Genomic DNA, 16,342 nt, shown 5'->3' with positions numbered 1-16,342 from the left:
TAGAGGCCAACTTGCGTATCAATGTTCTAGAGATGATGGATGTGCTCTTAGTGTTGCAGGCATTTTAAGATGCCCTCCCCTTTGGAACAATTACAATTTAATGAGACAACAAGTCAGTAATCTGGTATATCAACAAACAAGGAGGAACCAGGTCATACATTCTTTGTTGAGAAGCTCTCATACTATGGCAATAGGTGATTTCCTCCAACTGCTTTCTAACAGCAATGCACATTCTGGGGAGCTCCAATGTGATTGTGGACAAGTTGAGCAGAACCACCCTCATGCCTCACAACTGATCTCTCAATCCAGTGGTGGTGGGAAAGATATTCCACCACTGAGGCCAACCATGCTGTGATCTGTTTGTGTACCCTCTGAACAACAAGTACAGCAGTTACTTTGCCCTAATTACCCTCACCGAGGGAGTCACCCAGAGACGCTCTCTTTCACAATTGTCCCCCCAGTGTTCTATATGCCTTTCCCCTGACTCCTCTGATATGTAAATTTTTAAAGAAAGCCAATGGGTCAAAGAAAAGAATAATCCTCATAGCCCCATTCTGGCCTCAACAAGCCTGGTTTCCCATCCTTTGGCCTCATTTTCTTCAGGAACCCTGGATTCTGGACCCAGCTCCAGACCTATTATCCCACCCGGAGGGAATAGTTCATCTGAATCTTTAGCATCTCAAGCTCACTGCATGGCTTTTCCAGTTCCCATGATTGCCAGGCATTCCTCCCTCACTTCCCCCCGTCTGATGCATCATTCTAGCCCACCACAAGCCTTCAACCAGAAAATTGTATCATAACAAAAGGACAAAATTTGCTAAATGGTCACTTGACTATAATATTGACCCATACCAGCACCTGTAGAGAAAGTTTTATACTTTTTAGCCTTACTCTATCAGTCTGGCTCATCAACTTCTATCATTCAAGTACATCTTGCTGCAATATCTAACTTCCATATTGGCTTCAACGGTTCATCACTTATGTCTCATAAACTTTGTAAAGCCTATTTAAAAAAAAGCCTTAATGCTCAGGCCTCCATTTAAAGAACCCTCTGCTTCATGGGATTTGTCTTTGGTACTACAGTCTCTCATTTCTTCCCCCTTTGAAACATCAGCAACCTGGGACTTAAAATTCTTGTCCTGGAAAACCTTATTTTTGATAGCTATCACTTCAGCCAAAATTATATCTAAAATTCAAGCCTTGTCCTGCACACCCCCATATTTGATATTTCATAAGGACATGGTCTCCCTTAAGACAAATCCTTCTTTTTACCAAAGGTTGTTTCAGAGTTGAATATCAATCAAAACTTACATCTCCCAGACTTTTTACCTAATTTTTCCAACAAGAGAGAATACTGTTTACACTTACTAGATGTACATAGGCAATATGTTTTTACCTTCACAGAACAAAGAACATCAGAAAATCCAACTGTTTATTGCCTTTTCTACACTGTCTTTAGGTAATCCAGTATCTAAGGTTACCTTGGCAAAATGGCTTAAGGACTGTATTACCTTTGTTTACAACAAGAAGGGACTTCACCTACCACGTCCGGTGAAAGCTCATTCAATGAGAGCCATAGCAGCTTCCGCAGTTTTTCATGCCAGAGCTTCATTAGATGATATTTGTGCAGCAGCTACATGGGCATCTCCTCATACCTTTATTACTCATTACAAACTGGACCAGGTCTCTAGGGGACATGCATCATTTGGCTTGATGGTGCTCAGGAATATTCTTACATGAGACCTCCCAAGATACAGGTAGCTAGGTACTCTGTCCCACAGTCAAGGATTATGTGAAGATTGACAACATCAGATAAGGAAGTTATGTCTTATCATAACGTTCCATCTATGTTGTCGATCTTCACTAATCCTTGACATTCTCTCCCTTGTTCCCCCTGCCTTAGGACTCTTGGTAGGCCGAATATTCCAAAACACTGGCTTCATAATAGGGACACAGATATAGTCTTATGTATTACTTCTTGTCTGTCACTATTATAGGCAAACTTGATCTGAGATAATTTGGTGAGGAGCATTACTGGTAGAGCTGGAATAATAAACGAGTCTGTTCCAAGGCTCGGAACCAAACCCACAGTCAAGGATTAGTGAAGATCGACAACACGGATGGAACATTATGGTAAGACATAACTTCTTTTATTGCATAGTACTAATGGCAGCATTGTGCATAAATATATGATTAAGTAATATGGTTTGTATTTTCCTCTGAGCATATACAGGACACATAATCAAATACTAAATAAAAAGAAGCAACTAGCATCAGATTGTAAAGAAACTGAATTACTTCTCAAAAGTTTATATCTATGGTGGCAAAATAAAATGTGAAAAGGCAATGCACTGTGTTTTTCATAATGAGACTTTTAAACTGATTTTATGATGTATGTAAATTTATCAATCAGCTCAGAATGGATACATTTGATATAAATATTGTATGGACTCCATTATTCTTCCTTGGGGCTGTGGAAGATGAGGGAGAAAGGACGTCTTGAACGCTATGAATATGTCCTAATTTATTTCATTATTGGTGGCAGTACCCTCAAATTAAAAAAAATAATCTAATCCGAATAATTAATTTCTATTTTGCATTTCCATGTTCTGCAAATTCTATGTTTAATATGTTGTTTACTACAACATGATGGTTTCAACAATGATAGCAATGAAAAGGAAAACTTTCCCTTCACTTCCTGAATTCTCCTTGGGTTCACTGTTCTTGCCGTCAAGATTTTGTTACTGGTTAATTAACAGTATAAAATGTTTCTGAAATACTTCCTGTATGGTACCTTGGCTACAGCTTTAATTTGCTCCTTTTTAGAAGGTGGTGGTTCTTTACTTTTTCTTCTCTTTTGCCAATCTGTCTGTATTTTAAATACTTCACTTATTTTCAGATTTATTATTTTCTTCCTATCTGTTGTAAATATGATTTTAACCATTTTAATTATATTAAACATGATTCTGAAATACTGATATTATTGTGAATATATGAAATAAATAAATAAATAAATAAAAAGAGCAAATGAAAAATGCTGTTTCTGAAAATAAGTCCAGACAGTTGTGAGCATGGCATTATTCTTTCCCCTAGTAATGGTAGACTATCTTAAAAAAATTATATTTAATATAGCCAATATAACTTTGCCTTTAAAATTGTGTCAGTGAAAGATTTAGCATTGTAATGGAGATATGAACAGGAACACAGTTTGAAATTTTCAGAAAACTAGTTACAGAAGTTTCTATGCTAAAATGCTATGATGTGAATAGTCCAATTATGTTGCAAGTAGTTACCAGTCAGAATTGTATAGGAAAATGTGAAACACCACTAGTACTTAAAAAAACAAACAAGCAGTAAAGCACACAATAAAGACATGGACCACATTAAAGAAACTAAGTTAATAACAAAAGATCAGTGTTTTCATCATTCAATAATAAGATAATGTTGCAATAATGTTGCAATAAACATTGTAATGTATAAACAGATTTCTACAATCATGTAACAAAAAAAACTTATCCAGATGGACAATAAAATGCAACAGCAATCATTTGCAAACATTAAATTAATGCCACTAATAATAGTGTAAAGCTCAAGTTCTCAAAAACATTTAAAATTCACATTGTCATTCAGACTGGGTGTGGATAAGGCATTAATTTTAAGCTGCCATACCACTGGGCATTTTAAGACAAAAGATATTTTCCCTCCCCTAAAATCAAATGTGACTTTCTACAGAACATAAACTAGAAAGTTTTTCAAACATAAACATTCAATAAAGCATTTCGCTAAAACACCTTTGCTGTCACTCCTTTTGGTAGAATACACAATATTTAGTTATTCTTTTCCGCAAAGTTCTTCTGGTTTTAACAATATAAAACGATTCATACACCATACATTGTGCATGATACACTACATTGTCTGTAGAACAGATGTATCTAACTTCAGAACCCCAAACTGGACCTAATCCTGGATTTATAATCATCATTATTATTATTATTATTACCTTAATTGATAATAATGCCTGAATGCTACGTCTTCTCTCATGCATTCTAGACATCTCTTTCCTGAGCATCCTTGTTTATTCTTGCCTTCATTCTGACTCACCCAAATCTTCTTCACCAAATAATCTACTTCTTTTCAACAAATGTATTCAAACCACCATAATATGTTCTTTTTGACTTTCTGTACAACTGAAGCTACTTTGGCTTTTGTTCTGATTTCATAATTTCTCCTTTGTCACACAGTGTGCACCCATCTCAGTCACTTATCTCTTATATATCATGATATACAATTTCTAATGACTGTGACAGTCAAAAAAAATGCTGATTGTAATTACCATAAAAATGGACATCAATGTAATATTTGTACAACAAAATGTGAGATGATCTCTAGCCAATTCTTACAATTTGATGAGAAGTTTTGTTTTCATATACAAAAGAGCACTGGTTCCTAACAAAAGTATCTTAAATTTTCTCCTTATCACTCATAACACTCTGAACAATTTGATGAGAGCAATTCTTGTTGATGGGGGGGGGATGCAAATACTTGCCCAATGTTTATTAGAGCAAGAAGTCACAATCAATGTCAGTCTTATGGCTTTCCAAGTAGAATTAATGTTCAACTCTTGTGTGACAACTCTTCTCTCTTGAATCTTTGCCTAGTTCCTTAAATATATATTGCTTAAGTAGAGAGAACACAATAATCTGCATGGCAGAAATGAGAGGGGGCATGCCAGTTTGCTTTCTGCTCAAAATGCAATTTTGCCAGACTAGGTCCATGTCTAGCAAGTGAGTTTGCTTAAGAATTTGAGCAACTTTTTCCTGATGTTTCTATTTGCAAGACAATCCTAAAGTCTGTGTTTTAGCATATCTGCAATGTTTTGCATTTGTAACACGTGGGTGATATCAGTAAACTAAACAAGGTTAGCTTGTCATGAGAGTTGTAGCAGACTCCTCAGTTTTATCATGCAGTAGCCTTACTCCCTGGAGATATAACAACAGATGTAACAGCTTATGCCAGTGATTAGGCGTTTGAAGTGGTTATTCTCAAATATTGAAATATTGTAAACATGTTTATACACATTGTTTTTTTCTCTCTTCTTTGATTCCCTAGTTTCCTCTTGAGCTCTCCTTCACTTCTTTTCCATACTCTACTTTTAATATATTTCCAGCTTATTTACAATGTCCTTGTTAACCTACAATTGCTTTATAAGCTCAGTGATTTGGTATAGAAATATAAGATGGCAGATTTAAAAACAATACTGTCATATTTTCTCTCTCTAATTATAACAGAAAACCATGTTGTTATCTGATCACTATTACCTGATAGCTCCTTTAATTTTTAACTTATCTAACTATTCTGTATTACAAACCACAATATCCAGCAATTTCCTCCTATTATTATCACTAATGTACAGTATAAACTACGTACCCATATCCACCTCCTCAACTGTTCAGATTTTCACAGAATGTCCAAAGTTTTGTCTCATATTTTGTTCTGTTCCTCATAAAATACATGGTTTTCTGACAAATCATTCGAGTATTGAAATCACTAATGACAGACACTTGAGTTTCAAACTTAATTTCCTTCAGTAAATGCATGCTAATGCAAAAGCTGTTATTCTATCAACTTTCTATTTGTATAAGAGAAATAATTAAAATCAGTCACTAATTGTGGGTCTTTGTCTTCCCCATTATTATTGGCTTTGTCCAGATTTTTTGTGCTATGAGGTACAGAGGCATGTCCTTATCTATAATCTCACCAATGTCGTTTCTTTCTTAACGCAAGACCTTAGGTAGGTTTCGGTCTCCTACAGACAAGATCAACTACTTCCCATTATAAGCATCCTTACCTCAGTTTCTGATTCTTTCCTTTATTTACTTTTCTCTAGATTAACATTAAAATGTCTGCAGATTGTAACATGTTGTTGTTTTCCTAGTCTCTAATTTTACTACCTCTGCTATAACTATTGAAAATTTGCTTTCATCTTGTTACACTACATTTCATTAGATGTCACTCTTTCCCCTTAGAGCATTTCACATTTAATTCTATCTTTGCTGTACACTGCCTACCTCCTCTGTTCTTTCATTTCCTGTCACTTCAAAAAAGTGTATATACTGGCACAACTTCCAAGCCTGTTTGTGTTTTTTTAATATTTGTTCAAGTTTTATTGTCTCGGTAAGCCTTACCATATCTATATTTCCTACATTTTAAAAAAGCAAAGGTGTTCATTCATTTTTTTATCTATATTGCTAGCAAAACATATTATTAACCTCAGTTTGAATGTACCATCTACCCTGATATTTTTATTTCTTTAGTTCTTGCTAAGGATCAAAGTTCCTTCCAAGGTATTCATAAACATAGTGATCAGCTTCATAAATGCAGTCTTCATACTGTTTCTTACTCTGCCATTCATCACCGTGATTCACAGATATTGATAAAGTCCAGAAATATTTTTTAGTTATTTTATTCCATTACTGTCATTCTGAGAGTCGTCCCAGTGACCCATATGCTTCACTGGGACTACTAGTAGTCCAATTCACCTTTGGTCTAATGCCCAAATATTAAGCCAAAGCCAGCAAGTATCCTAACATGGTCCTGGATGGGGTGATTGTCCATCTTCTAGTTGGTAGGTTACCTTATGACCTACCCTCTTACTCTCCCATCTCCCCTGTGGCTTCTGTGGAGAGGATTGTGGCAGGCATGCAGTGAGGGTGTGCAACTTTTCACATTGCCTCAATGGGAGCTCAGCCATGCCCTTAATTTATTTACATGTTATGGGCACTCTTCCTGGTATGACATCTGCAGCCTCCACCAGAGATTGTTGAGTGAGATGTCCACATGACCATCCACCCACCCCCCCCAGGATAGTAATGGCAATCCCTCCTTCCCTGCCATTCCATCAGTTACCTAAGACGCTAATTAAATCCAAGTTGTCTGGGCCATATCAGGACTTCTATGCTACCAGACAAGCAGGGAAATCAATGAATAATTGCTTTTTGAAGTCGTCATCTTTTCTAATAGTGTGCAGGTATGCATAGTACACAGGTGTACTATGTTCACAGTCACTCCTGATGGGGATATTATTTAGATGACAGTGCTACACAGAGCAGATGAGAAAACTGATTTAGTAAGGTACAATCTACTTTCTTATACCTTACTAAGTTGTTGTTCCAGATGAACTGTGCTCTGCACACATGCCCAAGACTGATGCTTAAATATTTTTCACCTATTAGACATGACGGTAGAACTAGTGTCATTACCATATTATGATAATGAGTGTTTCTGGTACTGTGGAATCTTCCATTCCTGTGTGACGATGGAAAAAGTTGCAGTTATGGTAGCAATGTTGGCATTCTCCCCAGGGAATTCCATTGCCAGTAAAGTTTCTCCTACAATGCAAGGCATTTTCTGCTTCTGTCTCTCTTTTTACTGCATTAATATGTGGTTTAGCTCTGTATGCTCAGCAGTATATTAATGGGGAAGGAGGAATTACACTGCCAAAAACAGAAACCTCAACTGAAGATCCATAGAAAGACTGGATATACATATGATGTTGTATTTGCAAATCAATCTCATACATTTGCTGGGGGGTCATTTGCTTGGTATTCTATATAAGGAATACAACAGGGACAAAAAGAGGTAAGAGTATATACCCTATGTTACCTCATTGTGTATTTTTCTGTATTAATCATGTAGTACTTTGGTGTACCATCTGGCAGTGTACCAGCACTATCGTATAGTGCTCAATGCTTATGAATATTTCCATCTTATTCTATTCCTTTTAAATAATCTTTTGTTCCCTACCCACCTTCCATGTCAGTTTTAGCTCAAAAAAGTTCTCTAACTTTTCTTTCCAAATCATCCTTTTCAACACTGAAACATTAGCAGAGTGTTAGAAAAAAAAGACTAAAACGGTCCATTTGGTTGTCTTCGTGATACAGAGGGATGAAGCCCTGCCCTATGTCCTCAGATGGCTTGGGTTCATTTAGCAGCCTTGATTGTAGTGGAAATAACATGGGAGGATGGGTTACCTATCCTGGAAGGAAAGGATGTAGTATAGGTTGCAAGGTTATATGATGCCCTTGGACAAGGGGCAGCAGACCTGGAAACAACCATGGCATAAGGATTAAGTCACTTTGTAGCAGCCTTCATCACATACATGTAGAAATATGCACATGCACATGAATGGCATACCTGCCTAATTGTTGATGTAGGCTCATACAGCCTGTATGCAGAGAGAGAGGTTAGGTCATGAATAAGAAAATCCCTGATGGTTACCTAGATGACAGCTTCCTTAGCCAACTGCACCTTTTGTGACTCCAGTAAATCTTGCTGGAGTTGGGGAAGTAGAGTTACTCCGATGTTGCAAATGGTACAGTACAGTGGTCCACTTTTAAAAGGCTCACTATTTTCCTCCACGGGCTTGTTTTTGATCTCGACCCAGTGTCTCACATTCTTTGCTCTTCTAAGCACAAAAGAGGGTCCGGATTCAAGTATTTTTCCTGTTGCTTGTTCTCACAAATGATGATCCAGTTTTCTCTAATTACTTGACATCTTTCTTTGTAGTCAGTGGTGAATGTTAAAGTAATACTCCTTGTTCTCTTTTTATCATTTTTGTCCATATATCAGTGTCAGAATTCCCTAGTAGTCCTACCCAGGGCAACATTAAGGTTTGAGTATTCTGTTGCTTCTGATGTTACAATTATGGTTCAAATTCTCCATTGTATTACTACTGTATGCATTCACTAAAAGAATAGAAGTAGCTCCTGTTAAGAGCACACTCTATACATTATCCTAATGTGCTGGAATGCTATATTCTTTAAGATGTTATATTGAAATAAATATTATTTGGGAAATGTGGATTTCTACATATACTTACTTTTTATACAACAAAGCTATTTCAGTAAAAGATATTGAAGTGAAAACAAAATTATAATAAATTTGGATTATGAGTTATGAAATAAAGTAGTCTTTCTTATAACAGGTCACATAGTTATAAAAGAACTCTCACAGCAACTACATTACAGCTGAAGTATAATTTATTAAGTAGTAAGACAGGTTGTGGTGCAGCTTAATGGGTGTTTTGCCTCCACCTCCTGTGGTATTGTCAAACTGGCTAACTGAATGTTTTAACCACATAAACATATGCTAACTGTCTCTTAATCTACAGTTTGCTTTAATACATATATAGTATATAAAGAAAAAAAATGTTCTCATTTAATTTGGGAATAAATGAATTCAGTGTTTTAGTCAGTGTAAAAAAATATTTACAGATTATTATATTACTTTACCAGTAACCTTCCCACTTAATTTTTCTTCTCTTTTTGTATCTCTTGCCAATGAATTCTTATTTTTTTTCATTCTCCTCATAGTACAATATTCCTCCATTATTCTCCTGTATATTTTAACTGCATTAGTTTCCCCTTTTACTTCCAAACATCCATGGTATCCATTTTTTATGGTGGTGTGATTAAGATTCAGTAAATGCAGCCACTGCCCAGTAGGGATAGTGTGCTTATTTATCAATTGCTTTTGAAACGTTTTAAATGTTATTTCTCCTAATGTGCTTATTAAAATGTAGCGCCACCTTTTCCCTGTGTGTTTTGCACATTAGTTCCCCTTTTTCTTTCCTGCATCTACAAATGGAATCCAGTGTTGGGAGAGTGGTACTGAGATTCAAATGCAGCTGTCATCCACCAGGGCAGTTTTTTTCTATTTTTTTTTCCTTCTGCTTTCCAGCTTAACTTATCCTCAGCTTCTGATAATGCAAAGCTTTGAAAGAGAGACCCCGCTATGCATTCTCAAATAAGTGTTTATGCCTACACATGTGAATGCATGCTTGCACATACAAACAGTCAAGGTTGCTGCAAATGCAGCTCGGCAGAAATGAGCAAACCTTTGCAATCAGTACACCTCGCAGCCTATATCACTTCCCTAACAGATATCATCATTGCAGTGGATTGGACTGTCTGCCTCCCATGCTTATGAACCAGCAATGGATGTCCATTCTCACTTTTCCTTGCTGGTTCCTGCAGCTCCCAGTTTACTGACTAATCACAGGACATCTGAGTCACCTAGAGCATTATTCCTCTGCATGTGCATGGAAAGTTTAACATTCACCATTAGAGGCAGGTGAGAGTTTAAGGTCTAGTCTAAGAGATGGCACATCAGGAGTCTAGCAGTTCCCAAGTATTATTCTTTACTGCTAGCATTAAAATTACTCCATGAGCTTGAGAGGATATTATAAGTGCTACACACATTTTTTTCTAAATCAACTTTGTTAAAGATTAAAAGAATCAAAATAAAATTAAATGATGCAACTATCAAAGTCTAACATTGAATGCATATGCACTCTAAAAATATTGAAGAATGTGTACTTTTACAGAGGCTGGTATTACATATGTAGCATCTGGTTAATATTCCACCAAACTGCCACCAATATGTGACGTCCCCTACTGTGCTGGGTCAGTAACTAAGAAACTTCCTTCCTCACTGCTGATTCCATTGTGATACTTTCACTTATACAAGAGTAAAATTTTACAATTTCCCATAAGAGCACAACAGGAACATGCTCTATAACCTGGGACTGGACTGTATACTTCCTTTTACCCCAATGTAACTCCTTATTACAGAATCTACAGCAATATTTCCTAGTTTAAGACCTCTGATACACTCACACTCAGATGAATTGAATCTCACACATCCAAACACTTCTGGGAAAGCCTGACACAGATTTCCAGCTGTGTCCCTTCCCCCAAATGATATGGTAAAAAACCGCCACCAATAAGAGTGTCTACATGCCCTTTCAAAGGGGTGTCCAGTTATTAAAATTAGATATCAAAACAAATGGTAGCAAATGATCTAAAGCAGCCAGGCTTTCAGAGGGGACCAGGAATTATCAAAGCAGGTATGAGCACTCTCAAATCACTAAAGAATATACTAATTGACCAGCCACAATGTATGATAATAAAAATATTTAATAATGAGCAAAATTATTAAAAATGTAGAACAGTAATTTCAGTAAACAAATAGAATTCAATCACCAGGAAAACGAAATTAATACTGAAGGATAGAAATCCAACATTTAGAAAAACTCTGACTAATTAGCTATAATTTCCTACCTAATTGAAGAACACTGTCCCTGATCTAAACTAAATATTACAACAAAAGAAAGGCAGACTTATAGTTCTTGGTGAGTCCTTTGGGTATCCATTGCTCAGTACAATAGCACAACTGAACTGTGAACACAACTCAATTTAACTGTTTTCAGCAGGCTCTTTTATATACTAGGTTAAATGTCTTAATTATTCCAGTTTTTATTTTCATTTGAAAATCAGCAAACAGCTGTTTACTAACGTGCCTTCCTGTCTTTCAGTCTCTGACAGTAAACAGAAAGCAGCTGAACACATTGAAATGACATCATCTGCAGATCAGCTGACTCTGAGACAGTCTGCATTTAGAATCTCCTGTGCAAACATGCACAGTCAGGCATGTAACAGAACACTGTTCAACTCCTGCACCAATAGAATATTAATCAACATGTAAGACTTTATTTACAATATCATAGCTAGTCATGCTGGCATATAATGCACATGTTAATCTGAAACCATGTACAAAACTTCATCCAGACATGCTAGCGCAGATGGCAGTGTTTAATTTCTTCACAAAATATGTGAATTTTTCAGAAAAGTACAAAAAGAAAATACCAACAAGTGTACAGCATTGTAGCCTTCTGCTTTTCTGTCATCATAAAAATTGTACATTCTTCTGAGTTTTGAATACACCCATGAAAATTATAGGAAATCAAAATAAAGTTTACTTTTTTCAGAAGAGACTGTAATCTGTATACATCAAATCAGACACCATACAGGCATACCAAGCTGTGTGGAAGTAACCATTTAAAAACAATAAACTAATTGTTATCCTGTAGAGCTAACACTGCATATAGCAATTTGGAGCTTTGAGTCTTGGGTTTTAATTCCATTATAAAGGAATTATGTTGAGTTTTTAAGATGCCTGTGCATACCGCTCAACCTCTTAGTGAAAGAAATCTGGACAAAGCCTGACAGAATGGGGAAAAGACCCAAAATTAGGGACAGATTTTAAATATTGCAGTTATAAACTTAGAAATTTGCTAGAATAGCAGGGTTTGTGTTAACATGCATTTTCTGAAGGATTTGAAGTCTGACACTCAAATGTATACCTTTATTTAGTGACTTCAATCCTCAAATCATCCCAGTGGTTTGCCAGAAAATCACAAGTTTTATGAGGAACAAACCAAAAATATGAGGCAAACATCTGGGCATTCTGTGAAAATCTGGACATTTTAGAGGTATGTGCCTGTATATGTTGTGGGCTACAAAAGAAAACAGTCATCATCCAAGTAATATGAACAAGACTTGACTATGGAAGTCACCCATTTCTCCCATTCCCATACGGTACTGGTAGCTCTGAAATATTAAACCTACATCTGTGGTGACAGTATGACTGAGGTATATCAGTACTGAACATATAAGAGCATTTTAAATTGCCCCCATCTGCCAACTACCAACCCTCACAAGACCCAGTGGCCCCTTCATTCCTTGCAGTGGGCAAAAGGCAACTGGCCAGTTAGATCTTCCTTGAGGGTTGTGGTATGTGTCTCACCTAAAGCTTACACTGATTCATGTACCTGCTCTACCACATTCATATAGCTGCCATCTACTGCCTTGTGTACTGCAGTACAAATAGCCTCCAAATGGTTTCAGTACAAGTAGTGGGACTAGTCATTGCCCTCGCTGCAGAACGGGTGAGCCAGTATTGTCTGCTCAATCCCATATTTCCAACCCAGCTACTCCACTGTCTAGCCTGCTAGTCAAACTTGAATCACCAGTAAAACTGGGCTATCAGGGCTTTATTCCACTGCACTAAGGAGCAGAGATAAGAATATAACTAAAGCAAAAGTTTTTACTGAGTTTAATTCCAAATGTAGCATTCTTATATTCAAAATTTATCATGTTAGATGAAATGCAATGCAACTAAGACGTTAATGTACAAATAAAATGAACCAAACCAGCACTATGGTGAACCGCACAAGAGAACAAACTAATACAATAGGAAAAACACTCCACAAGGCAGACATGCAGAGAAGTATAGTAAAATCTGTAGTTTATTCCAACAATCCACAAAGCTTTCAGGTAATGATCTTTCTTCAGTGTAAAGTTAATGTACCCAGGTTGCCAGAGTGACATTAGAAATTCCCAGTATTTAGTGGCATATACATAAAAGCATTACATTTAGTTCTACAATCTGTTTATTAGCTGAAATCCTTTCTGGGAGAAGTTTGCATGTCTTATCTGCATCTGCAAAGGATTTTGCTAGATGTTCCTGTATCCTTCGATATCTGAAACGCATGCTGTAGATGCACTGGTGATTCTCCAAACTTCATGATCATATACCTGCTCTGTGCAAGTGTGTGTGTGTGTGTGTGTGTGTGTGTGTGTGTGTGTGTGTGTGTGTGTGTGTGTGTGTGTGTATGTGTGTGTGTGTGTGTTTGTGTGCGCATGCATGTATGTGTCTATGTATGTATGCACACATGCACATGTGTGCAGATGTCCCACAATATACCAACATCATATCTGGGATTTATTTCCTACCCTGAACGTATGGACTGCTGGATTAGAATCTAGGTCTCCAATGACCCTGAACTAGATTAAGCAGGGGATCAGACTGCCCAATGTTTTCCACTTAAAGGAAACAAACATTGTAACTATACTGGTGATTAATATGTAAATCTCAGTGGCTTGCGGATATACCCTGCAGTCTATTTCAGCTGCAGTAGAATATTCTTTGGTATGATTAATACTGCTAAAGAAAGGTCATATGAGGCATTTTGCACTAAAAATATTTGGCTGTAGCAAAGTTATAACAGTCAAATGACTATGTATGTGGGAGAAATGAGTAAGTTGTGTGCATGAATGGAAAGTTGTGCTACATTTTAACAGTATCATAGGAGGTTACATAGTAAAACTTAGCTGACCACTAGACCTGTGGGCTTTTCTGTCAATATAAGTTTTTCAAATGTGCATTTTTGGGTAGTGCTCATATTAGTCTAGGGTGGAAAAAGGTGACATTTAAATTAATAGTGAATGCCAAAAATAATGTAAGACACTTGATTTAATTGTAGGAGTTAAAGTGAGCTTGTTTTTTCTGTCCTCAGTATAAATGGGCTGCACAGAGTTCTGATGGGGCTGTACTGAAGTTGGACAATGTCACCACATCAACAGGAGATTCTAGCACCAATCTTGTGATCCGCCAGGGGGCCCTTCAAGATGGCGTTAATTATACCTTCACTCTGACTGCTTTCTACTTAGGTCTGCAAGGATCTTCCAGCATTACTCTGAGTCCCAATGAACCCCCAAGAGGAGGAGTTTGCATCATCCATCCAAATGCTAACATCTATGTTTTGGAGACTCCTGTTACATACGAATGCAAAGGTACAGTGTAATGACACATTAAAATAAATAGCTCTTTATTTATAAGCTACAGATATGCTGTTCTTAAGATCAATAGTTGTACATCCCAGAAAAATACAAGGAATGAAAACATTTTGTAAGAACTGCACCACTGCAAAAATGAAACAAATTGAAACAATAGACCTTCAACATTTTGTGAATTGCAGAAGATGCAAGAAGGGTGAAGAAGCCACAATCATTTAGGAAATACTAAAAATAATTTTTCAGTCAGATTGGCTCATAAAACTGTTTCCATATTCTGCTGTACTACAGTAATAAATGCTAAGTATATAAGAGTAACTCCTGTATAATAAAGTTCAGCTCTACCCTTCATCCCACACCCCTAGTTACTCAGCTAAGCCAAAAATACTTAATGATCAGTACTTTTATACCACTGTAGAACTGGTATTACATGGGCATCTTCTCACAGTAAAGAGATTTTGGCAACTGAGAAATAGTTTTGGGTTATCTTGAGACATTTTCATCTTCAGAACTCATTCAAATTGATAATCTTTAAAGCAAACATTCACCCATTTAATGATTTTTTTCATTGTTTGTAGTCCATGAAGAAAGTAAAAAGCACATTGCTTTTATTTTTGATGTACATGGTAAAAATACAAATGAACTTGTAAAACTATCAAAGATAATCTTTTATACACTCTGACTCATTCATTGAGGGCAAGATGTTGAAAACATCATGGTCTCCACTTCCAAGGAGCAGTGGCAGATCTGTAGATAAAACCATTAATCTTTGTTATCCTATGAAATACTTGCCTTGAAAAAGGTCAGATTATAGTATAATGATGATGTCACTTTTCTCTCATTTTTAGGGTGGAGTGATGACAGCAGCAATACATCACAGCTGATTTACTCATTTATAGTAATGACCTGCACTCATGACTTGGAAGGCTGCCAAAAGTATTATCTTTATCGTGGAACAAAATCTTCTTTTAGTGCATTTGTGCCTTTGGGAGATGAAGGCAGTAGAACAACCATATGTGTCTTGATTGAGTTGGAGGACTTACTTGGGGCAAAGACCCTGGCACTCAACAGGTAGTAAAGATCAAAGACAGCTCTGAGTGCTACATGTTGTATAGCAGATTAATCCTGGAATGGCAGTCGATGCTTATCCTATGTGTCATTCTTGTTGAACGCTATGCAGTGAAAATAGTACCTGTATGACATATCTGCTATCTTTTGCACTTGAAAGCTAACTTATAATCTAATGTGACATCATTTAAGTTTCCAGGTCTGGAAAGTGGGCTACTTACCTGTATAACATCTGTTGCCTGCTTGGATTGGGAGATAATCAGTTATCTGCTTGGTTATAGAAAGGCATTCTACAACGGCAATGTCCCTTCTCCATGGTGATCTGTAGTGTGGACACATTACCTGTATAACATGCATACAGAGCTAAACAGTAGATCCATTATCAGGCGAAAGGCAACTCCCTACTGTCTTCTTAAGTGAAATCAGCTGTAGTGCGTGTGTGTGTGTGTGTGTGTGTGTGTGTGTGTGTGTGTGTGTGTGTGTGTGCGCCCATGTGTATATATGTTTACTATGGCATAGTCAAATGTGACTGTATTGAAAGTAATATTGTTGCCCTGAAAAGTTCATCAGACAGGAAAACCAATGACCATGTAACAGAAGATGTCAAAAGCTGAAAATCCTGACCTGCTTGGAGATGGGGGCAAGTACGGGTGTTTAGTTATGTGGTCATCTGCATTTCTGTCTTGTGGTCTTTTTGACATGACATTACAGCTTTCAACATAGTCATGTTTGACTATGCCACAGTAAGCATACATCTCTCTCTATATGTGTGTGTGTGTGTGTGTGTGTGTGTGTGTGTG

General features: G+C 36.8%; 1 protein-coding gene across 1 annotated transcript in view; it reads left to right on the top strand.

Moving 5' to 3' along the window:
* The window catches only part of LOC122814129 (polycystin-1-like), a 1,441,736-nt gene that overhangs the window by 466,579 nt on the left and 958,815 nt on the right, over window positions 1–16,342 (top strand). The window contains 2 exon segments of the mRNA XM_044086744.1: window positions 14,198–14,474; window positions 15,323–15,545. Of these exon segments, the coding sequence (XP_043942679.1) occupies window positions 14,198–14,474; window positions 15,323–15,545 (500 nt within the window).

Source organism: Protopterus annectens, chromosome 10.part0 (assembly GCF_019279795.1).
Source record: "Protopterus annectens isolate FY-2018-M chromosome 10.part0, PAN1.0, whole genome shotgun sequence".
NCBI classification, from domain to species: Eukaryota; Metazoa; Chordata; order Ceratodontiformes; family Protopteridae; genus Protopterus; species Protopterus annectens.
The sequence above is the reverse complement of the archived record's forward strand: the minus strand, read 5'-3'. Positions and strand labels throughout refer to the sequence as shown.